The sequence below is a fragment of the Micropterus salmoides genome, unplaced genomic scaffold, assembly GCF_014851395.1.
Source record: "Micropterus salmoides isolate LMB-PRFRI ecotype aquatic unplaced genomic scaffold, ASM1485139v1 Ms_hic_scaffold_3, whole genome shotgun sequence".
Lineage (NCBI taxonomy): Eukaryota > Metazoa > Chordata > Actinopteri > Centrarchiformes > Centrarchidae > Micropterus > Micropterus salmoides.
The window spans coordinates 27078901-27104775 of NW_024042261.1; the positions used below are offsets into that span (position 1 = coordinate 27078901).

General features: G+C 41.4%; 1 protein-coding gene across 4 annotated transcripts in view; it reads right to left on the minus strand.

Moving 5' to 3' along the window:
• The window catches only part of plch1 (phospholipase C, eta 1), a 67710-nt gene extending 43345 nt beyond the window's left edge, over nt 1-24365 (minus strand). For 3 of the 4 annotated variants that reach the window (XM_038693868.1, XM_038693866.1, XM_038693870.1), the window contains exons 1-2: nt 24172-24365; nt 10938-11059 (exon numbers count right to left, since the gene is read on the minus strand). In XM_038693868.1, coding sequence (XP_038549796.1) covers nt 10938-11016 — 79 coding nt within the window. In that variant the 5' untranslated portion in view covers nt 11017-11059; nt 24172-24365. Of the gene's footprint in view, nt 1-7160; nt 7596-10937; nt 11060-24171 lie in introns of those variants that run through there. The other variant, XM_038693867.1, reaches the window with a different exon arrangement.
• Between the last annotated feature and the right edge of the window lie 1510 nt (nt 24366-25875).

Sequence of the window (25875 nt, forward strand, 5' to 3'; positions counted from 1 at the left end):
AGGAACCTTAAGTGCAGCAGAAATTTTTTTGTAACCTTGGCCAGATCTGTGCCTTGCCACAATTCTGTCTCTGAGCTCTTCAGGCAGTTCCTTTGACCTCATGATTCTCATTTGCTCTGACATGCACTGTGAGCTGTAAGGTCTTATATAGACAGGTGTGTGGCTTTCCTAATCAAGTCCAATCAGTATAATCAAACACAGCTGGACTCAAATGAAGGTGTAGAACCATCTCAAAGATGATCAGAAGAAATAGACAGCACCTGAGTTAAATATGAGTGTCACGGTCTGAATACTTATGACCATGTGATATTTCAGTTTTTCTTTTTTAATAAATTTGCAAAAATTTCTACATTTCTGTTTTTTTCTGTCAAGATGGGGTGCTGAGTGTACATTACTGAGAAATAAAATGAACTTTTTTGATTTTTGGAAAATGGCTGCAATGAAACAAAGAGTGAAAAATTTAAAGGGGTCTGAATACTTTCCGTACCCACTGTACATCGTCCCAAATATGTTGTCATTGTTAGAATAAAGAGGCAGCTGATGTTTATTGGTGCAGCAGCTGCTAGAGAATCAAGTCATGAAGACTTGGAGCCCTTCCCAGCATGCATTATAGGTGAAGGGCAGGCGAACTGTCTGAATCATTTGTCAGTCAGGGCTAACACAGATAAACAGACATTCACATTCATACCTGTGGGACAACTAGAGTCTCTAATCCACCTCATGTGTGTTTCCAATGGATGGAAACATAGGAAACCTGAATGAATGCAGGGATGACATGGACTGCACACAGAAAGGGGTGGAGCTAGTCACTCAGCCATAATGTAATTCACTGGCTAGTTTGTGTACATGGAAAAAAAATAGTTATGGTTAGTTAATTTAAAAATAGGCAAATAACCGCTGTGATTCTGATAATGTATTGTTAATTTCTGATTGGTTCATGGAAACACACACAATCACCATACTCGAACAAGGCCTCACCCACTTCAAAAAGTGTAAATATAGAAATATCACGTCATTTCAAATAACCAGTAAGCTTAGTGTTCATGAAGGATCCTGTCGCTAACGGGACAAAGCTAATTAAGAAAATCCAATAACTCCTTAACCTAAATGATAAAACTGTTTATTTATAATTGACTTCCAACATGATCCATCTGAGCATTTTCTGACAGCACCTCTGTGGTTAAGTTCAACTAAAAGTACTTGGTTGACTAAAGCGTAATTTATACTTCTGCATCAAATCAACGGCGTAGGTGACGGTGTGGGCTACGGCCTACGCAGAGGCTACGCCGTCGCCTGACATGCACCTCCTCAAAAATGTAACTACACGTCGAGTCGACGTAAGCACTGTGATTTGTCGGCTGGGAAGCCTCGCAATGCCGCCGAGCCGACCGGAAGTACCCAGCACTTTGAAGTAACGTTTACCAGCGGCCTAAACGGCAGCGGTAACACAGTGAATCAATATATTTGACCGTCGCAACCCGAGCGAAATGACTCGTTTCGCTATCAGAATGATATCCATTCGGTCGACAACATTTGAAAAGGCTACACCAGCCGCACGTATACAATTTTAACCCCATTTACTTTTGCGGAGGGCTAAACCAGAAGTTAGCCTGCTCGGGCCGCAAAAGACAACACGGTGTACGCTGCAGCATTACTGCCGACTAGCGTTTGGGGGTGTAATCGCAGAATGACGGACACACCTACGCACAAGTATAAATGCATGGCATGACCCTACACAGGAGTGTAAATGGGCCTTAACTTTGATAACGGTGGGGTGAACTAAGTATACAGGGTCCTCATGGAAGGAGGGCCCACAGAGAGGCTGTTTACGCCTGGTATTAGAATGCATCTCCTAACCAGATTGTATCTGGATATGATTTTACCTGACTGCATTTACACCTGGTATTAATATGTGATTGCACAACTGAACATCACATCCTTCTCTCATTTGCGTCCAAAAAGTGTTTTAAAACTATAGATAGTATAAAAAGGTATTTTTCCACTCCAATTTGTTTACTTCCATGGATTATACACCCATGTTTTGCTCTCTCTTCAGCGTTGCACTGATATATCTCAGCCTGAAAGTGCTACCTTTCTTCATAATGTGTAGTCATTTCTGTTATTTAAGGAGTTAATATTGTGTTTAACACAACAGTGCATGAGTTCACAAACGGACAAGTCTAGTTCACCAAAAACATGAGCATGTTCAATGATTGCCGCTGTTTGAGCATGTTTATGCAAAACACAGTATGGATACACTAACTGTCTGCACTGTCAGACTGTTGTAGTTTATGTATGTGGCTATACAACACATTTGCACTTACACTTGTGTTCCATATGGTCCCAATGCGTCCCTGACCACCTCCGCAGGTGGTTTTGCAGATCAGATCACAATCTGCCCTTAATGCGTCTCAGGTGCATTTACTCCTGTACTTTCATGAGGTCCTGCGCTATCCGATTGCAATCTGATCACCCAAAACACATTTTACATTTATATTTACTCATTTACCTGACACTTTCATCCAAAGCAAGAGATACTAGAATGAATAGCTGTGATGTGGGGAGGGGCCCATCGGCAATGTCTATGTACAAGGTCCAGAATTTTGTGCCATGCCCCTGTATGCGGCCCACTGAATATGCGCAGTAGTGTTTTGCCCGCTGCCCCCACTCGCAAGTTCCCACTCGGCCCATAGACTTTACGTTGTGATGGCGGTCCACACATGATTTACGTGAATGACTAATCATTCATGCAGCACACCTGGACACACCACCGCTCACTGAACAGATCTCCGCCTCACTGCCACAAACAACTGTCTCCACCTGCTGGCATGTAAAGCCGTCTGCTCCCAGCGCTGTTCCAAAGACTTCTATTCCCGTCATCATCACGCATAGACCAGTAAACCGAAATGTGCACATCCCACACAGAATCTCTCTTCAATGTGAGATCACTTTCAAGTAAGACTTTTATCTTAAATGATTTTATCTTGTCTGCAAATCTAGATTTTATGTTTTTAACTGAATCATGGTTGCAAATGAATGACTATAGCCAGCTAGCTGAACTGTGTCCGCCTCAATATGATTGTTTTAGTCAACCGAGGGTCAGTGGTCGTGGTGGTGGGCTAGTGAGCGTGTATAGGAAAAATTTAAAATGTCATCAAGTACACTGTGATGAATTTAACTCCTTTGAAGTTCTCACTCTTAAACTTGGAGGGCTGCAACCTATCATACTTGTTATAATTTATCACCCCCCAAAACCGCCTGGAGGATTTTTATCAGAACTTACTGAATTTTTATCTACTCTGGTTTTAAATTATGACAGAATTGTTCTTTGTGGTGATTTTAATATTCATGTTGATGACCCCAACAATGTTAATGCAACTGACTTTTTAAATATGGCCACTTCTTTTAACTTCAAACAACATGTCAAAGGGCAAACATATAACCGTGGTCATACACTGGACTTGGTTTTTACCCTGGGTGTCAGCATTTCCTCTGTGGAATTAGTGGACATGACCATATCTGACCACAGATGTATTGTTTTTAGCTGCGATTCGCCTGTTACTCATGCCGCCTTACCAAGCTCCGTGTGTTCTCGCATCTTTAATGAACAAAGTGTTTCAAAGTTTTGCGCATTCTTTCAGAGCCAAAGCCAACACCTGTCTGATTCCAACACCAACAATCTGGTCGATCACTTCAATCATATCTGCTTGTCGTCACTAAATATTACTGCTCCTCTAAAGGTTAGGCCTACGTCTAAAGCTAGTAAGCAACCCTGGATAAATGACAGCATTCGCAGCCTAAAAAGGGAATGCAGGAAAGCAGAGCGCAGATGGAAAAAATCCAATCTCCAAGTCCATTACCTCAGTCTGAAGGATTTATCAATTAAATACAATAACTTGGTTAAGGATGCGAGAATACACTATTTTTCTGAACTCATTACTACACATAAACACAATCCCAGGTTTCTGTTTAAGACTGTGGATCAGCTGGTAAACCCAACCCCTCCTTGTGCCTCAGCTGGAAGTAATGATGACTGTGAATTGTTTTTATCTTATTTTACCAATAAGGTGGTGTCAATCAGAGCCTCTATTACCCCCGCGGCCTCTTACTCAGAGGTTCCTCACCAGCAACAAGAGAGTTTGTATTATTGTCTCTTGGGTATTATTGTCTTTACACTTGTTAAAGCACTTTGTAACTTGTTTTTGAAAAGTGCTCTACAAATAAAGATTATTACTATATTATTATTTTTTAATCGCTTTTCTCAGCTCAAATAAAGTTTTTCAAATATAAAACCTCCATTGATCAAACATTCATAATGGAAAGAGTCATAACTGATCGTGTTTGCCGTTTGAGGTGCCCTGTCATATATATTGGCAGTCTATGGGGAAAATGCTTTTCAGACCACAGGGCAATTTTTCGCTGCAATACTGTGAGTGGCCAGTGGGCAAAACTGGCAAAAAAGGCTGAGTAGCGGACTGAATTCAGACGTTATACATCCATAGTAACCTATGGGTGTATAACATCTGAATTCAGTAAGCATGGTGATGTGAGCATTTAGCTCAAGTAGAACCTCGCTAAGCCATTAGCATGGCTGTAGACTCAGATGAGGATAGCTTCAACATTTGTTTGTCAATTTTTTTTTTTCAAATCTTCATGTTTTCCTTCTAATTCCTGCCTTCTTATAGAGCAGTGTTCCCTCAATATTCCACTATTACAGCTTCAACGCTTCACATTCTATAGCAGCATAATGCTATTGAGTCTAAACTATTGGGGCCTAGGGGGACAAATTCAAATATAAATACCATTTAAAGCAAAAGTAATTACACAAAATCTGTATGGAAGAAGTCAAAAATATTTTGGTGTAACCTCTTATTAGCGACATAAAAGGTTAGGACTCACAGAGAAAGGGCGAGCAAAAATAGGGAAAACACACACTCTTATCTCGCAGTCACTTATGCATAATTAAGAGTGCTTAAGGCAGCACTGAAGTTGCCATTGCTATAAATGGGTTCCCAGGTCCCCCAAGGTGCAGGGTGTAGAGCGACACCGGAATTAAAATAAACACATGACAACTGCAGCATGATAATGCATTCACCAAAGATGCTAGAGGGAGCTCCCCAAGTGGAGGAGTTCACTGACTGACATCAAACGGAGGAAACTGAAGCCTATATGTGTGTGTGAGTGTGCATAAGTGTGGGTGTGGGTGGGTGGGTTTGCACATTTGATATGTATTGACTGTTGACTGTTCCTGCTGTGTCAAGCTTCTTCTTTCTTCCTCCCAAAGCCAGGCTGGATGACTGTGAGTAGATTGCGATGCAGTATCTTTGGCAGCAGACAGAGACTGCCTCAACTGCTTCAAATGAAATCCTGATGCTTCATTTCGGGACACAGGCGAGGCCTAAAAGTGTTGGCTAGGTGACTAGTGGACAGAGCTTCTGGGTAGCTCATTAACTGCTGACGGGATGGAAGCAAATGAAATAAAAGCCAGTACTTGTGGATAATTTGCTCTCTATTGGTCACTCAGACAAAGGTATATAGAGCATTCTAAATGATAAAATTGCCCGGTTGCAGCTTTACACTGATGCTAGCTTTAAGAATCCCAGCAGGTTTTGGAAGCTGATGTTTCAACTCACATCCTATATATTTAATGTCAAAAGAAAGGTAATGTGCCAGCAGCTAATTCAACATGCAGAAAGATACAGAAAAAGTCATGTAAATTCTATGTAAATTCAAATTATGGCGCTTCAGAATCAAGCGAAAAAGACAATGATGCAATGATAGTGACAGGAACAGTCTGATCAGATATCAATGCCAGCTTTTGGTACTTGACAGATTTCAATACTCATACACACGCATTTCAGTCGGTACCAATAAAGGAGAGGAGAGATTGAAAATAACGAAAGGATGAGACCGTGTTCCCTCCCCTGGTGTCTGTTAGCTTTTTCTCGCCCTGGAGCGACAGAAAGGCAGGGGCAGAGACAGCGGGGGGGCATGCTGAGATTCATCATTATCAGTACAGGAGAGACACATGAGGAAAACACATTTTACATGGAAAAGCCATTTCCTCCATGTGGAGGAGATTAGCGGCCATGCATTCTCCTCCAAACATTTCTCCCACCATCATTTTCTCTGCTTTTCTCTCTTAGCAAGAGCTCATGGTGCCATGTAACTCATCTTAACACAAGTGTTGCCAAAATGAATAAAGAGGTAGCCCCTTAGTCCACTGAAGCAAGCAGGGGCCTCCCTCTCACATAGATAAAGAAGCACAGGCGCTGCAGGGGTGAAGACTGACAGCCTGACACATCCTGCTTTGGGTGCCAGGGATGCGCCATATTTTTGACAGTGTATGGGAGAGAGCAAAAGGGTAGCTCTAATAGCCCAAGGACTGCTGGGGCTTCAATTTTGCCATCAAATCTCGACCCAAAGCTCTGTCACATTGTGTGGTGCTAACATGCCCTGCCTGGGTTTTAAGAGACCTCTATTTCTGTTGACAATCCAATCCACCTATGAGCTATGGCATGTGGTAAAGCTATGGGCATCTTCTCACCAAGGCGTTGCAGTGACATAACCTATAAACATTTAAGGGATGGTTGGATTTCTGTGAATAGTGCAGAGGATGCAGGATTGAAAACGATGTGGCACATTCACACCTACGTATATGCTATGCTATATGGACTGAGGGCAGAGCAAGTCTTGTCAAGTCGACAAATTAAGAGGCTTTTTCTGCCCCCTAGTGACAAGTACAAAGGGGCATTTTCAGCAGAAGGGACAGTTTCCTGCTGGTCATCATCCAGAGCTCTCATATAAACTGACAAAATCTGTCACCAGTTTATAAATTCACATTGATCGACTGAGTGATATCATGTAATTCCTTCTAACGTTTTGTACCCAAAATATCGACAAACATTAATTACTGCACAATGATTCCCCAATGCTAATTGACGATCCTCAATTAAGATTATTTTCTCAAGTGTTTATAGCAGCGTGGGTGATGCAATTTTTCCACAACAACAAGCGCAATAGAGAAATTACGCATGGACTTCAGCCTGTTTGCTGTGTGGTCTAGTAGGCATCCAAAGGAATGAGAAGACTCCTCTCCATTTGGGACTGAAATACCCAAATAACCAAACGTTAAAAAAATCTTGTAAATGAGCACTTACCCTTTTCCAAACTGAGATTTCTGCAAACTTCAAGTTCTGCCATTTAGGACTGGAGTTGTTGCTCTCACACGGTCCGTCCATGCGTTTTGGACATAATTTTTTGTCCTAGTTGTAGCGGTTTGAAATATCTTCAAAACATGCCTGACTGGTCCATTTTTCCACGATAATTGGACGTTCACAGAGAGCGCGCCATGATGATAAAGTGTCACTTTTTTGTCCAAAAAAGAGGTGCTCAGGAACAAACTGCTCTTCAGCATCTGCCTCCCTGTGTGCTCTGCAGAGTGGCTTCACTAACCATCAAGCCTCGCGCATCCACAGCCCCTGCGCGCACATTCTCTCATCTCACCAGGCGCAACACAGAAGCAAAACCATAAGCCGATTTCTCACACTCGCTCGATGGACTAACTGAGAGTGGTTGTTAATAAACAAGAGCTTAAGACGGGCGTGGAGTGGGCGCGAAATGAATGATAGTGCACAGAGCGGCGGCTTAACCGCCAGAGTTGGCCATTTGAAAATTTCATCAGCTTTGTCCGACAGTCTGGTTCAGCGGAACAGTTTGAATTCCCCACCACAGTGTACCCGTGTCACATCCGTTTGTTTTTTTGGTCAGCTATTCCTCTGTGTATAACCTGGGTTGAACCAACCATTGCACAGGGATGCCAGCGCTCTGACCCACTTTACGCTCTGTGTGTGTGTCTCAGTTTAAGTATAGGTGCATCCTCAGAGAAACAGCAGGAAACAGGCTTCGTGAAATATGAGGGATGCTCTTTAGTGCACATACTGGCGCTCCGAGTCCCAAGAGAAAGAAAGAGAGACTGAGAGAGCGTGAGTTCTGTGTAAACATTAATTAATATGTATTTTTTTAGCTTTTAATTGTGTGTGTGTAGGTGTGTGTGTCCAGTCTCCTGTGTATTATCCCAGTTGAATCAATTCCCTAATGAAAGTTTGGTCAGTCTGGTGTTCCCAGAATAGTCATGTTCATTGGTCCCCATTAAAGCCATTTAATTTAGGATAGCAGGAGACAATTATAGATTGACCAAGCACATACACACACACACAAACACACAGCTTACCAAATTGATTAGTGCTGCCTGGTGGAACACAAATATATGTCTGTCACCTGCAGTGTATGTGCACGCGCGCGTGTGTATTGTGCATGTGTGCTTTCCATGTGCAGGCTAAGTATTTGATGCTTTCTAATGGTTGCACACTCTTCATCCACACCTTCCTGATCGCAGACAGTCTATCCCCCTCCCCCCTCCACCACCACCACACCGCACTCCCACCCTTCTCACACTGATTTATGCACCCTACCCAAAAAAAAAAACATCAGCGACTCTGTCATTCACAAAAGACTGGAAACCACTGGGAGGAAGGGAAAGCGGCAGAGTGAAACAAAGTCATGTGGGGGGAAAAAAGAAGCATATGTTTCAGAATGGTTCTGACTGACAAGAAAGAGCAAATATGAAGCATTATTATGAAGCAACAGTTGCAGACAGAGATCAATAGGATGTAAAGTTTGGTGTAGATGCAACAGACAATTTATTCCCTGACAATTTCAGTTTCTCTTCCTTCATCCTTCTGAAAAATGTATAAGGCAGCTTGAACATAAGTGTAGGCTACTAGATTAGTATCAGAATATGTTATCTTGTAAGGAATGGATTGGAAGTGGTGGAAGGGTGATGCATGCTCACTTTTATGGGACTTTATGGAAATGCATTCTCATTTCACGCTCAGTGGGCTATTTATTTTCATTTTACCAATATTAATTAACCACAGATTCTGGAAGAAAAGTCAACTTTGGCTTGAAGAAATATATTTATAAAGGGGGGACATGGGTGACATTCCCATAAATGCGATAATATCCTAATTCTAAGCATGACAGAAGAGGAAACAGACACTTGTGTTTAATCTCTGCTTCAGTCTCGTCAATCCGTTATTCACAGCAGGTTACTGAAGCAGTCAAGTCTGATTTCAACTACAGTTCACTGATAAGAAGAAAGCACACACGCGTACAGTGTGTAGCACACAGTCTGCAGGGGTGGGATGTGGATGTTGACTGTATAAAGTCAAAATGAAGCTTTAAGTGGCCTGTGTGCTGTAGGTGTGACAGCCGCAGAGGCAGGCCGAGATCAGAGATTTGTCATGGATTTGTCTGGTGGGTTGGCCACTGTTCAGCCTCACCGCATTGAAACTCATAAATCATGATCAAACTGATGTCACTACATCTCTCTTGTGGAACCAGGTTCCAGTTTGGGCTCAGGAGGCAGACACTATCTCCACATTTAAGAGTAGGCCTAAGACTTTTCTCTTTAATAAAGCTCATAGATAGGGCTGTCTCAGGTGAGTCCTGAACCATCCTTTAGTTATGCTGATAGGCCTAGATTGCCAGAGGACTTCCATGATGCACTGAGCTCCTCTCTCCTCCTCTTTCTTTCCCTCTGTATGCAACCTCATCCCATTAATGCATGTTACTAACTTGACTTCTTCCCTTTCCCGTAGTGCTTTCTCGTCCCTCTCCTCTCTTCTCCTGTCACTTTCTGCAGGTGTTGCTGGCTCTGGAGCTGTGGAATATGGATCTGTGGTTGCGAGTCACCTGCTACCCCCATGTTCCTGCTCGACACCCTCTGCTACAATTGTTATTACTATTGTTATTATTTTCATTAACATTAGGATTATTATCATTAACAATCTTATCATTAACATTACCATAAATATTTGTACCATTATTCATTCAGTCTGTACCAATATTAACTTTACTGTCTGTACTTCTGTGTGTATATTGTGTAGGCTGCTCCCCCTCCCCCTCCATCCCTCTCTCCCTCTATATGTCTCTCTCTCTCTCTCTTGTCCTTTCCCTCACACCCAACCAGTTGAGGCAGATGGCCGCCCACCCTGAGACATGGTTCTACTTGAGGTTTTTGCCTCTTAAAATGAAGTTTTTTCTTGCCTGTGTCGCCTAGTGCTTGCTCTTGGTAGGAATTTGGGGGTTTCTGTAATAATATGACAGAGTACGGTCTAGACCTGCTCTTTTATGAAATGTGCTATGAGATAACTTTTGTTGTGATTTGGTGCTATATAAATAATATATAATATAATATAAATAATAAAATTAATTTAATTTGATTCAATTAAATATTTTTTAAGGAGAATGAAAAGGACAAAATACACTTTTTGCTCTGTTTTATGAAATTGTATCTAATGCAACATACTGGAATAAACAGGTATGCATATGTCAGGGTACTCAAGTTGATGCAAGCAGACATTAATCATAAGAAATATATACACATCCCCTGCTGGATGATGGAACTATGATAGAAAAAGGAAAGGGAAGGTGGGGTTTCTCTTTTTTCTTCAACATTGACATATTTGGCTCCTCTGTGTAAGCACTAATGTGTATGAATCACCCTTGAACAGAAACACAATAAACATACTTGTGCACAGGTGTTTTATATTCAAACAAAAAAAACATAATATCCAATCTGAATGAAGTTCTGTGGACAGTTTTTCATTCCTTTCACACAACGATTCAGTGGCTTGCAGAAGGTTTGTGTCTTTTTGATGTAAGACTGAATCCTGGCTTTGCTATCTACTAAGTATTTGAGGCACAGTAGTGGAGACGAGTCTCCCTCTACTGTTCATTCCCATGACATACAACATACAGTTATCAACAAGAACATACTGTGCATTATATTCTGTCCATTATATTATTCTATGTGTGCATGCGTGCGTGCATGCGTGCGTGCATGCGTGCGTGCATGCGTGCGTGATATTTACAGTGAAAGATGCTGTTGTCTGTCAGGAAGTGCCGGCGGTACTGTGGCTCTCCTTTCCTGTTCACCACCCTGGAGCTCATGGTGAGAGGAGGAGGAAAGTAGGAGGATGAACAATCGGATGACCTATGAAGGAGAAGAGAATTGAACTGTTTTCCAAACATTTCGAAAAACTTTTATGAATCTAAAAAGTAATTTAATTAAATATATGACATAATATTTAAAAAGATTAAATGCATCTTGTGTCTTGTTGCATGAGCCAACTCACAAATCTCAACAAACAGCGCAAGGTGCAGTTTGAAAGGAATTATACAGTACATTAAAAGAGATGGAAAATAGAGTTGTTATGAGTGGAAAAGGCAAAACCTGGATGCTATTAAAACCTGGATGTTAAATGTATTGCAAATAGTTTCTGCAGTATTAACTACAGGTACTGCAGTATTAATTACAGGTGCTGAAGAAAATGTGCTGTCAAAATATAGAGTTAGGAGAGAACTTGACAATTTAGGACTGATTAACCATTACAATTACAGGCAACTATGTTTTAATTAATGTGCAATGAAGATTATTTAGATATTGCATTATTGCAATTAATTGCATTGTTACGCGTAAAATTTAATAATGAATTATTATTAGAAAAGTAGTGTATTGCACAATTTTAATTTAAATGTACTGCTATATACACAAAAGTGTAATAACATGTAGCACAGTCACACAGTAGCAATAAATCTCAACTTAAACATTAATGTAATCAAATCAAATATTAAAACAAAGCTATTTGCCACTGCCAGGGCATTACCTTTTATCTAGCTTGTTAAAACAAGTTACCATCAGTCCAATTTTCTTGGGGTTTTTTTCTGAACCGGTATCAGCATCAGGTATCTTTTATCAGGGAGCAGCAGAAACAGTCTGTTCAGTAGGGTTGGGACGATGCCCACAAAACTACATTGAAACATCGGGATGGACGATGGCATGGGAGGGGGGGTGTAGCGGGGTCGGTGCGTGTGTTCACTCGCACAGACTTCACTCAGTTAAAAACTTGAAATAATGTTACAAGTCGCGGTGGATATTTTACAAGCACAGACCAGGTAAGGTAAAGCAACATTGAACACAGGGTGCAGATGTTGCTTTCGGCTGTTTGAGTCGTTCGATAGTTTGCGTCACCTGCTGCCGTGATAACGGATCGCGGGTGGAAAAATATGGAAAAAAGATGACAGCATAGTCTGCCGAAGCCTCCCTCCACTGCTTGTTTGGGTGGGTGATTTGCAGGCAGATCAACATCCTGTCCCTCCTGTAACCCATGGTTTGACTGTATGTGTATTCAGAGCTAGTGAGCAAGGGACTTTCAAACTAATAATAATAAAATAAAAACTGCCTTAACGTGCGATAAAATAATTGTCGGCGTTAATTAATTAACGCGATAATAACGCGTTAACGTGCCCAGCCCTAATATATATATATATTTGTCTGTCATACATGCCGTGTAGGGGCTTTTCCCTCCATGAAGGTTCTTCATCTTCCTTGTCCTCACCCTCAGGTTTCTGGGCCTGAGGTATTCACTAAGCCCTTCATCTTTGGGGGCCATCTTCCTGATGTACACTTGGATACTATACATACATATATATATAAATCCCCCTCTCACCCCTTGCAGGGTGGTATGTGACATCCTCAAGCTCGGGTCCTCTACCAGAGGCCTGGGAGTTTGAGGGTTCTGCGCAGTATCTTAGCTGTTCCTAGGACTGCACTCTTCTGGACAGAGACCTCTGATGTTTTACCTGGAATTTGCTGTAGACACTCTCCCAGTTTCGGGGTCACAGCCCCCAGTGCTCCGATTACCACTGGCACCACTGTTGCCCTTACTTTCTACATCTTTTCTAGCTCCTCTTTCAGCCCTTGGTATTTCTCAAGCATCTTGTGTTCCTTCTTCTTGATGTCGCCGTCGCTTGGGATTGCTACATCTATCACTGCAGCCTTCTTCTGCTGTTTGTCAATCAACACGATGTCTGCTTGGTTAGCCATCACCAGTTTGTCAGTCTGGATCTTGAAGTCCCACAGGATCTTAGCTCGGTCATTCTCAACTACCTTAGGAGGTGTCTTCCATTTTGACCTTGGGACTTCCAGTCCATACTCATGGCAGATGTTCTGTATACTATGCCAGCTACCTGGTTATGGCGTTCCATGTACGCACTTGCATTGTACTGCCTGCATCTTATACCCGGCTGTTATGTGCTGTACTGTCTCAGGGGCATCCTTGCCCAGTCTGCACCTGGGGTCCTGCCTGGTGTGGTAGACCCCCACCTCTAGTGATTTTATACTGAGTACCTGTTCCTGTGCAGCCATGGCCATTAGTCCAGCCTTTTCCAGCCAGTGGTAGGATTTCTTGATATCAGCCACTTCTTGTGGTACACGCTGTGCAGCGGCTTGTCTTCCCATGAAGATTCTTTGTCTTCCTTGTACTCACCCTCGGGGTTTCTGCTGCCTGAGGTATTCACTAAGCCCTTCATCTTTGGGGGCCATCTTACTGATGTACACTTGGATTTTTGTTGTTTCATCCTGGACAGTGGTTTTGACACTCACTAGTCCTCGGCCTCCCTCGCTACGCTTGGTGTACACTCTCAGGGTGCTGGATTTGGGGTGAAACCCTCCATGCATTGTGAGGAGCTCTCTTGTCTTGATGTCAGTGGCCTCTATCTCCTCCTTTGGCCAGTTTATTATACCAGCGGGATATCTGATGACTGGCAGGGCGTATGTGTTGATGGCTCGGATCTTGTTTTTCCCATTCAGCTGACTTTTCAGGACCTGCCTTACTCTCTGTAGGTATTTGGCTGTGGCGGACTTCCTTGCTGCCTCCTCATGGTTTTCATTAACCTGCGGTACCCCAAGGTATTTGTAGCTGTCCTGAACATCTGCAATGTGGCTTTCTGGTAGCTCAATCCCCTTGGTTCTGATCATCTTCCCTCTTTTTGATACCATGCAACCACACTTGTCCAGTCCGAACAACATTCCAATGTTGTTGCTGTAAATCCTGGTAGTGGGGATCAGTGAGTCGATGTCTCACTCATTTCTGGCATACTGCTTGATGTCATCCATGTAGAGGAGGTGACTGATGGTTGTTCCACTTTGGAACCGGTATCCGTAGCCAGTCTTTGTGATGATCTGGCTGAGGGGGTTCAGGCCTATGCAGAACATCAGCGGGGATAGTGCATCACCTTGGTATATGCCGCACTTGATGGTGACTTGTGCAATTGACTTTGAGTTGGCTTCCAGACTTGTTTTCCACAGCCCCATTGAGTTCTTGATGAAGGCTATTAGTGTCATTTTCAAGCATTCCAGTATCCATGTATCTGGCATTGAGTCGTAGGCTAGTCAATCCAGGGGCTGCACAGATTGGTCTGCCTGGTCTTGCAGTCTCGAGTGACTGCTCTATCAACCAGTAGCTGGTGCTTGGCTCCCCTGGTATTACTGCCCATTCCCTTCTGGGCCCTGTCCATGTATTAAGCCATGTGCCTACTTATCTTAACCGCTATGATGCCTGACAGGAGCTTCAATGTTGTGCAGAGGCAGGTTATTGGCCGGTAGTTAGATGGCATTGTTCCCTTCTGGGGATCCTTCATGATCAGGACTGTCCATCCTTCGTTTAACCATTCTGGGTGGGTCCCATCCATCAGCAGTTCATTTGTGCTGCTAGGCGTGCAGTTAGTTTCTTCAGCCCATAGATGTGGATCATGTCAGGGCCTGGTGCTGTCCAGCTCTTCATACCTTCCACTCTTTCTTTGATGTCTGCCATTGTAATGGTTACTGGATCTTGTTCTGGTAAATTGCTGTGATCTGTTCTTAGATCCACTAGCCACTGAGCATTGGTGTTGTTTGATGCCTCTTTTGTCCCTTTTGTTCTTCCAGTACTGTTCAGTCTCAGTCTCTTGTGTGTATTACCCTGCCACTGAGAGTACACTTTGGATGGTTCGGTGGAGAACATCTGGTTATCTTCCTGGCTTCTGGTATTTCTTAGGTAGCCCCTTCTTTGCACCTTTCTGTAGGTCTGAGAGCTGAATAACCTCTCTTCTTGCCACTAGCCTTCTCCTCCATGGGGGGTAATGCTCTTTGTGACTTGTGGTGTTCATCTTATAGCCAAGCATCTCTAGGAGACCAATCAGCTACTGTGGCGTACATCAGCTCATTGGTCTCAGTTATGGCTTCAGTAGGGATAGTATGTATTGCTGCATTCACATCTTCTTGCAGACTTTCAGAGGGTACTTTGTCACTTAGCCTTGGCCATCTTGGTCGTTGTACTTGGGGGTCCAGCTTACTTCAATCGTAGGTCAGTTGCCCTTATGTTGAGTGATTCTGTGCCGTAAGGTTATTGGGGCTTGGGACCCGATCTCTGAGTGTGGGGATGATGATGACATCTCCCCGCTGACCTATCGTCCTGGCTCCCCCTTGCCATAGCATATTTGTTGTATCAATCTCTAGTTGTGATAGGAGCTGCCGTTTGCGGATGTTAGAACACTGAGCTAGGAGTTGTTTCTTTGTCAGTGTTGGTTTTGAAGTATCCATATATCCCACAGTCTCTGCATATAACCCCTCTCACCGGGATTGCTAGTATAGTAGCATTGCATCAGATCCATATTTTCTGCTCTAGTCCATGAATGTCTTGTTCCAGTAGCCCATTTGTCATCAGGTTGCCCTGGTTCCCTAGCACCTGATGCGGACCTTGTCGACCAGGGCGACGTCTGAGCCAGTATGGCTCTTGTATTTGCGGTTTCACTCATGCCTGAGGTAGGCAAGTAGCATAAAGGACCTTGCCTAAGGGTTCCCTAACCGGGAATCAAACCCACGATTACCTGAGCTATCCAGGAGGGCATATATATATTCAGGACCTGCCTTACTCTCTGTAGGTATTTGGCTGTGGCTAACCTTGCTGCCTCCTCATGGTTTCAGTTAGCCTATATATATATATATATATATATATATATATATATATATATATATATATATATATATATATATATATATACCTCCTGGTTCAACATTAGCTGTCTTCTAATCTGCTAAATTGCTGGCTTTTTTGAGTATTTGTCTGACTGCTCATTTTCTTTGTCCCACTCGACTCATTGTATTGCATTGTATGCCTCCTTGTTATCATGTCATCACAACTGATGGAATATATATCATATCATATTAAATTATGCAACCTGGAAAACACATTGTCAGAGTTAGGCATGTAAAGGTCCAGGAGGTATTGCAACAAAGCTATCCCACTACTGCTGTTAAAGTCCATAGAGACTCCACAGTTGAGATTATATTGGGGCAGAAATTCATCTCCATTTATTTGCATCTTGTAGGCCTTCAATACAATGCATTTTTGCTAAGTACGGGTTTTGCTGTTATTTTGAAATTTCTTCTTCTTCTTGTGGTAGTGGCAGCATAAATTCCTCTTTCTTTAGTTTCTGGTCAAAAATTTAATTGTTTTTCAAATCAACGAAGGTTTTTTGTGGGGGAGTTTTTTCTCTTCGTAATCAAGAGGGTCAATGGATGGAAGGTGCTGTATACTGTACAGATTGTGATTTGTGAAATTGGACTCTCTATGTAAAGTTGAATTGACTTGACTATAAGCGAAACACCTTTCTACACCTCCAGCATGAAAAGATTCTCTGATCTTCCTCTACGAAACCTACCAGGTCCCATCCCTCTAGTGAGTTCTCATTGTCCCCTTTGAACTTCCTCATCTCTCTCCATGTGTTCTCATTCATCTTCTTTCTGTTTCTCCTCGCTATTATTGCCGGATTCCCAATTTTCCACCACTTCCTCCTAAACACATTTTATTCCTACCTCTCCCACTGCCAGTTTCATTGCTTAGTGTTTCCCCACCTGTTGCTCATCAGTCTTTGTGATTTACTGTGTCCCACTACAATTACACTCACACACAGGAGATACATAGATGTGGAAAGGCTCAGAGCATTTGGGACATTTGTTCTGCGGCGTCTGGTGCCGGCTGACCTGAGGAGAGGTTACTGTCTGGTCGAACACGTAGAGCTCATGGGTCAAGTATCTTTGAGGTGAAAGTATTTTCCTGTGACCCTGCCACCACCTCACTTTAAAACACGGAAGCATGTAATGTCTGTGATGTTTAAGACAGACCATATGGACAAACACCCATTCATTTTGTTAATATGACACTCATGTCATGGTGAATCAGTTTGTGCATGGTGCAGAACTGATGCGCGTAACTGTAACATTTCTTTAATCATCAGAAAAATCTCTAATCTTTTACTGTAGGTCAAGCAATGTTTAATATCTGTTCCTTTGAATAATGTAACAATGACCTTTTTATCATCAGTAATATTTTATCATTATTGATTAAATATTAAGATGTACTTAAGTTGGTGCTGGAAGAAAACTTTACAAGAAAAAAAATGAAAAAAAGAGAATGAAACATCCTGCAAAAACAAAACATAAACATAGAGGCCAAAATATTCACTTTACAACAAGACCTGGAGAAAAGTGCTTTAAGAAAAACAGCAATACAGAAAAGTCAAGGCCTTTAAGACAATAAGTAGTGCTCTCTGATGCTTTGGTAGAGAGCCAAATACAGCTTTGACTTAATGTCATCATTTCTGCTTAAAATAAAGCATTTTCAGTATAGTTTATGATTATATTATAATAGTTTTGAAAACCTTTGTTTTGCCTTCATGTTATAAGCACAGAAAGTCATCTGAGGCTTTTCGTCATAGCCACTAAACTCTGCTTAACCTTGTGCCCGAAACGCCTCCTAGCTGCTCTGAACTCAGAACACAGCCCCTTGTGGCTTACTGCTTAATTATAGAATAAAGTTCCTAAATTACTGCTTGTTTTCATAACAGAGTCCAAATTAGAGATAGGAGCCGAGCAGAGGTGCATGACTGGAGACATTGTTTCAGAAACTTTAATGGCACGCCAGGTTGTGATACAGCTAGATAATGTGAATCCACCATAAACATTGAAGTCACATGGCATAAGTTACCACACTGTGCACGTTAGTGAGCTTAACAAAAGCTGCACAAGGTTACACAGCAAACAGATCATAGAGATAATGGAAAATAGTATTTATGTGATTCTGTAACAAACAAAACAAGTGAAAAACACATATTTGCATAATGCGCTTATATTCACAAGTGACAGCCAAGTATGATTATCCCGATATTACCAACTTAAAGGAATTGTTCAACATCTTGCTGAGAGATAGACAAGAAGATTGTTACTACTTTCATTGTCCTTTAAATATGAAGCTACACCACCAACACCTCAAAACTTCACTAATGGTACAAAAGCTGAAATGTGAAAAATGGCACATTGTGGTTTTATGGGGGGGTTATGTGCCAAACTATTTCTTGGCAGTAGCAATGACTGCCCAGATTTGTCATGGTGAAGTTGCCAGGCAATCAGCAGAGACTGGTTTTTGTACAGATTAAACAAACAGGATATAACATGTTCATTTATAAGCTTTAGGGGTGCTGGTAGGTGGATTTTTTTGCCTTTGGACAGAGCCAGGCTAGCTGTTCCCCTGTTTCCAGTCTTTATGCTAAGCTATGATTGCAAGCCACCTACTGACCCCATACTACCAATACTATAATTTTACATCTCAAATCTGGAACTTGCATTATGCCTCCTGCTCACTTCCCTCTCTCATCTATCTTTCTCCTCATTCTCCCCCTCTCTCCCAACCCAACCGGTCAAGGCAGTTGGCCGCCCATCTTGAGTCTAGGTTATGTTCAAGGTTTCCACCTGTTAAAAAAGTTTTTTGTTGCCAAGTGATTGCTCATGGTGGGTGTCTGTAAATAATTTTACAAAGAGTAGCCTACAGTCTAGACCTGCTCTATGTAAAAAGTGCAATGAGATAAGTTATGTGGCGCTATATAAATTTACATTATTCATTTAGCTGACGATTTTATCCAAAGCGACTTACAATTGCTATATGTCAGAGGTCACACAACCCTGGAGCAACTAGGGGCTAAGTATCTTGCTCAGGAACACAACAGTGGATTCGAACACGGGTCTCTCACACCAAAGGCATGTGTCTTATCCACTGCTGAACCTGGTTGAGGCTGCTGGCTGTAGCTTCATATTTTACCACACAGACATGAGAACAGTATTGATCTTGTTATTTAATTTTTGGCAATAAAGCAAATAAAGATATTTGCCAAAATTTCAAACAATTTCTTTAATAATAAAACAGGTTGATAAACGTGTTGTTTTTTTTTAAAGCAAACCAAGTGTGTGTCAGTGCATGTTGTGGAGTTAGTAAAGTGACTTGCTTATCCTCTTCTGACTGCGTGTAACACTAGTAGCCTTCTCATCTATAGGACGGCCCAGACTTCAAGGGAGTCTTTCCGGTCTACCAAGCTGCTGGGAGAGAACACAGCTTAAAAATAAATGTTTCGATGACAGACTGCCTGATGAGACACTCTATCTTATGTCCTGACAGGAAGTAGGCCGAGAATGCCCCCAAGTTAAAAGTTTTGTTGAAGTAGATAAATCAAACGGAAGTGATACAATCTTATACCTGCGGATGTGCATTTTATTACTTCCACTTTTCCTGTCTGTCCTACATGAAAATGTACATTTTGATCTAACAGGACAGCAATCCATTACTGTTTTAAAAGCTACAGGCTGGGGAAGTCCATGCAGCGTTAATACAGGAGATTTCGGTTCTTATCGAGCTCAGTGACTATAGGCAGATAGCCTACTCTATATCTTCGCACATATCGTACAATATTGTGTCTTTCAAATTGAGAGCAGGCCTTTGGCACTGCAATCACAAATTTGAAAAAATAGTAAAACAACAATGACATGGATTGGATGTAGGTCTGCGTAATGTTAACATTTTTTTTATCAACTTTAATAATCAATCTTCTGTTTGTGTTTCTTGACAAGACATCTGCTGATATCTGCAGACAGCTAGGCATGCAAGCATTAGCTACCCATTAAGTAGGGATTGACTGAAAGTATCTTAGAACTACTCACTGCCAATAGCTTCACCTCTAATAACCAGAAAATGCCTCCTCAAGAAACATAGAGTGCCCAGATCAGTGTGCAGTTTTTTTTTCAGTCCGTCCCTCTTGTAGACGCAAGAGATAGGCAGAACAAGCTAGCCACCTGTAAACGGCAACTATTCACGTCACACATGTATCCAGTAATATGTATCCAATAAATGCAACCTTTTAATACATGTTGTAATAACTAGATTACTAGAACTAACTCATAGTGTTCACACTTAACACACCATGTAAAAACTAAATTAACTAATTAAATTAATTACCAAATCTTGCGTGTACCTGTACCTTTGATTTATTGAGGAACACTTTTTATGTACCTTTAGTCATAATTGAACCTCCTGGTTCAACATTAGCTGTCTTCTAATCTGCTAAATTGCTGGCTTTTTTGAGTATTTGTCTGACTGCTCATTTTCTTTGTCCCACTCGACTCATTGTATGCAAGCATTGTATGCCTCCTTGTTATCATGTCATCACAACTGATGGAAATGATGGCCAAAACTATGAACATATGACCCAGATTGTAATAAACATACAATAATAAACATAATTCTCTTTTAAAGGGATGTTTTGTTTGCATGGCACATTTGACATTGCACGAATCATCCCCATATTGGCACCTATGTACAGTATGTACCAATGGCCCTCTCATGACACAAAGAGATCAGCATCTGTCACCCCATATTGACACATGCCAAAGAGCACTCTATGTAGACATGAATAATGAGATGCAATGACTGTTCTATTTTATGTGACCAGCTGCCATAATTGCTGAGTGATTATCAACCATGCAGATAATTTAAAAAGAAAATCTGCAACCCTTTCAAAGGTTTTCTGTAAAACAAAGGCAAAGGCTTATCGCCAACGCAGTTACGTTGCTTGTTATATCTCTCTTCACTACAAGTCAGTAGGGATGGTTGAGGATCCTAATGGCATTCAGCCTGTAAGCCACCTTGCTGTTCTATAGAGTCAGTGAAACGCTTGTATTTGCTTGTAAAGCAGTTATCAGAACACAGAGTAAACAGTCTTGCTATGCAGATGGCCAGACGGGTCGTTTCCAAAATAAGTGTGTGGAGTGTAATAATAGTGTAAATAAGTGTAATAAGAGTGCTTCCTAAGTCACTAACTCAAGAAAAGGCTGTAAAGGCAACATCTAAAATGGAGGAAAATGGTATTTTAATGAATGTTCATGAATTCATGTAAGAATATTGTCATTTTGGGGTGGTCAGACATTGCCTTTCTCATCAAAGAATCACGGGGGTAATGTGAAATATTTGTAGTGTGTGATGCATCGCTACAGTCAATTTCTATACTGTTAACTGAGATTAAATGTCACATTTTTAATTCAGATTCAAGATCATTTTTCTTGTTTTTTCTTGTTTGGTCTAAACATGTTGAAAATTACTGATCACAGTTTCCCAGAGTGACATCTTCAAATTACTTGTTTGTCTGACCAATAGTTTTTAATTTATAATTACAAATAACCAAAGGAAAATGCAAATCATCACATTTGAGGAGCTGGAACAAGAGAATGTTTGACAAGTTTACTTTTCTGATGATACACTAATTGATTAATGAACTAATCATTTCAGCTCTACAAAACTGCTATAATATGTGTTCTTCAGGCTAAAAGGAAAGAGGAAGTTGCATCATCTAAATTGTCCAGCCAATCAGTGAGCCTTTGATCTCATAAGGAGACCGAGCAAACCTTAAGGCAGCGAGGTTACTGAGGGGTCAGTTGTTTTACAGAGGGTCAGAGAGGCTATCAGAGCTTGTCAACAGATGCCTTACGAACATCGTGGAGTCCTGAAAACAAAAGTAAACTGCAAACGGTGGATTCTCCTCTGCAGTGTGTCCTAACTGACTGATTTAAATCAGCAATAGATATGATGAGAGCTCTTCTGTTTCTAAATTATGCACCTATAAGAAGTTTATTTATTATGTTATTATAATTATTTACTAGTACTACATCCTGAAATTATTAAATTTAATCCAAAAGATGCTACATATTGCGTGAACATACATCCATTTTAGGTGAAAATCTGTCTCCAGAGGCAGAATTACAGCATGTTTTTTTTAACTTTCACGTGTGCTGCTGTGTGCGCGTGTGTGGTAGAATGTGTGTGTCATGAGGTCGTCTTGCTTTACTTTGGAATTGAGGGGTTTGAGGGGTGGGTGTAAGGTCATAAGTCAAACCCTCAGATCCATTTCAAGCAAAGACAGCCCCCCCACCTCTCGTCTCTCACCTCCTGTTCCTATCCTTTACTTTTACTCTCAGGTTTAGGACTCAAACTGTCTGTTTAACGTCCTCATTGACAGGTGAGAACTGTTTTCTGCAGGGGGCCTGAGTGAGTGCATCATAACAACACATCTGCTGGTACCCAGAGAGTCCAATACATACACAGTTTCCCATCTTAGTGTTTGAAAATGGATATGAGCAAGTGTGTGATTGGTCTCTGACATACAGTAGGACAAAGTGACAGCTTGTTAACTTTTCTGAAACTAACCCTACCAATTTTGGGGACAGGTGTCAATAATAATAATTCATTTAATTAACAAAAGTTTAAACATTTATATTTGTAAACACAATCCAAGCAACTCAGAACTAGCACAAGTAGGCGTCCCAGGGGGCTTCAAGAGGTTTTATACATCCATAGAAATTATGTAAAACCAGACCAGATGTCTATTTGATACTTGCATTTTTTTGTCAAAACATGTAGCCACACCAGGCCAGTGAAAGGGACAGGGGTCTAATTGGGATTAAGCTGCTATCTATCTATATGGTATAAGTATATACCCACTGTTTGGTTCATTCAATCCCATAGTGTTCGCCCACAGTCCTTTTCCCTTCATTTCCACCAAGAAACCAATTATTCATGAGGGATCACCCACAAAGAGTCATGTTCCACTCCTACAACCCTACACCAGCAAGCTGATACAATGTTCACAATAGTTCAAGTCACCAAATAACAAGAGAGTCACTTTACAGCTAATGCATTCCTACACACACACACAAACACACGCACACACACAGCCTCTACAGTGCATATGGCTGTGTGATGGAATAGTTACCCAGTATAATAGTTTCTTGCCAGTAAGAGTTTTTTGTGACAGCAGGTGAAAGCACATATTTACCTCATTTGGATAATGTTCTATTAACAAGGCCAAACTGTACATTAAACATGACTGAATTTGGACCTGAGTATTACCAACTCTGCCTAATAAAGACACTCCTTGTGTGTGAGACGTTGACAACATTCACAGGCAGGAGTAAAGATGGAGAGTTAACCTTTGTGTTTTTGGGTGCATTTCACTGTCACACCAGCTCTCTGTCTCTTTAAATCTCTTTGTCTTTCACACCCAGCCAGCTACACACAACCACTCAAATCAAATCAAAAAATCCCCAAGGACTATGCTCTCGGACGGGGGAGTGCCCCATCTCTTTCTCTGGGATGGCTACCGGCTGGGTGTAATAAAGGCCTTTGTTAAGCTGCCCTGCTGCAAATCTCTGATGTTAAGCACAATGGGAAGGAGCACCATAATGTGAAACGCATGCAGCAGAAAATGCTTCAATCAATCACACAGATGAAATATTGATTCTCGTGGCAAACACGCCAAAGTATATGACAAAAATATATAAGTCATATCAGCTCAGGCAATTTGTGGTTGCCAAGTACTTCAAGAATTGTACAAATAACATTTTGAGCCTCATTGCCTCCATCTTAGCTGGAGTGGTACAGTAAAGATAGTGATTGAAATGTCTTGAGTTTCTATTTTACAGAGCCAGTGTCCAGTCACACAGGTTTAACAGGTGCACATCTGCTTGGATACTGTATACAGTATCCTACCAACACTAAATTTAAAGAGAAAGCTAAATGTGTGCAGATTGCCACAGTCAGAAAAGTTTACAGTTAAGTTTCACATAAAAAGGCTCAAGTTAGCAAAATGCACCTTGTGAGATATGTCATGCTGTTTATCTAAAAACAATGTCAGTCCTTCATGAATCACATCATAAATCGCAGGTTTTACTTTTGTCAGTTTCAGATTTAGATTGTTTTTTTGTTTTTTTTAAATCCGTGATTGCATGCATCTTAGCTGGAGTGTTATAGTAATGAAAAAAAGGTTAGTAAAATGCACATTGTGAGATGCAGAAAAGAAAAGAAAGGTCAGTCCTTCATGAATTAGACCAACCATCACTGGTTTACTTACTTATGTCACTTCAGTGAAAACCGCGTTGCCAGCCTCCTCACAAAATCCTGCCACTTTCATCAGAACAGCAGTCCTTCAGGTACTGAACGTCCATGGCACAGGGCACAAATGTAAAACAAGTCAGTGATAATTCCAGCAGAGTGGTTTCAGGGATAGAGAATGTCTCAACAACTTTCCTGGTGTGGGCAAGTACCCACCACAACACTAAGCACAGTGCCTCTTCAAATGACTACTAGTGTGGGACCGGTGGATATGGAGAAAACCTGGAATGGATTTCAGAGTGGACTACATAGCCAGAAGACAGCCAAAGAGATGGTTTACTCATGCATTCAGTAGATCCATTAAAATTTAAGGGGGAAAAATACTAAACAAAACATTATTTTATATCAAAATTCAAGAACAATGACATAAAGCTCCATAAGCAGATATTCTTATTGCCATTTTCCCCGCATACCTTTTTTTCTTTTAATTGGATGAAATTTTAATCATATAATATTTGACATTGTTTTTATTTTGTTTGAATTCTAACAGTCATCATTTTGTCCAGTAGTGTTTAAAAGATGATGCAGAAGCAGGTGGTCCCATATCATCAACTGAAGTTCCAACTACTTTCAGATTCTTTAAATGATCTTCTTTCTCCCTTGAATCATTAAATTGACATTTCAAGAAGATTTTGCACATTTGACAAGTGACCATGCAGTATATTGATGCCAATAATCAAATATGGATCATTGCTTATATTCAAAGAAAATTCCTACCTGCACAAATCTTAAATTTTCAACTGAGTTTAGATAAGAGATGCAGTGCACACTAAATATTATAAAGACGTCTTCAGTGAACAGCACTGATTCTCTGTGATCTGCAGCTTCAGAAACTTTACTCTGCCTTCCCGCTCTTCTCTGTCTCAGCCGTGGTTTCCCTCCCACTCCTCCCTCGGTGACAGTTCAAAGTCTGGCAGCAACAGCCATCAGCCTGAAATGCACCTTACAATTTGAACCAGCCCACCAATCACAAGCCTCTTCGGCCGTAACAGTCCCTAGTAACATTTGCACAACAAAAGAGAGCTGATTCATCACCCCTCAAGCCCCCCCTCCCTTCGCTGCCTTTCCCTTCCACTGTGACTCCTCCTCTCTTGCCTTTGTGCTCAGACCCAAAATCCCCTTCTACCCCTGTGACACCTCCTCCCCTTTGCACTAATCGTCTTGCGGCCATTGGATTGACTGACTGCTCCAGTACTACCTCTCACTGCATTGAAACCCCCTCACCCTGCACCCCACAGGACACACATCACAGTCTGGCCTTATGTGCAGGCCCTCCTCCTCCTCTTCCTCTGCTGCTGCCTTGCATAGATGAAGCATGGATAACCATCACAGTACACTGAAGCACAAGGTGTCATTTTGGTAGTGGACTCTGCAAACAATAATGACAATCACATAAGCATAATCGTGGACACAGGAAATTAACTTTAGGGTGTATCAGCAGGGGTTGGTGTACACTCATTGGAACAAAACAACAGATAAAAATATTTTTTTAATTTATACAATGATGCCATATGACATAAAAGGCAATTTACATGCTCGGTCTCTATTCTATTCTGTTTCAGTGCTTAAATACTCTAATGCCCTGGTCATATTACAGCTAAAAGGGCCCTCTTTGTAGGTACTTAAAGACCCCCACACATACACACAACATGTAAGGCTCCCA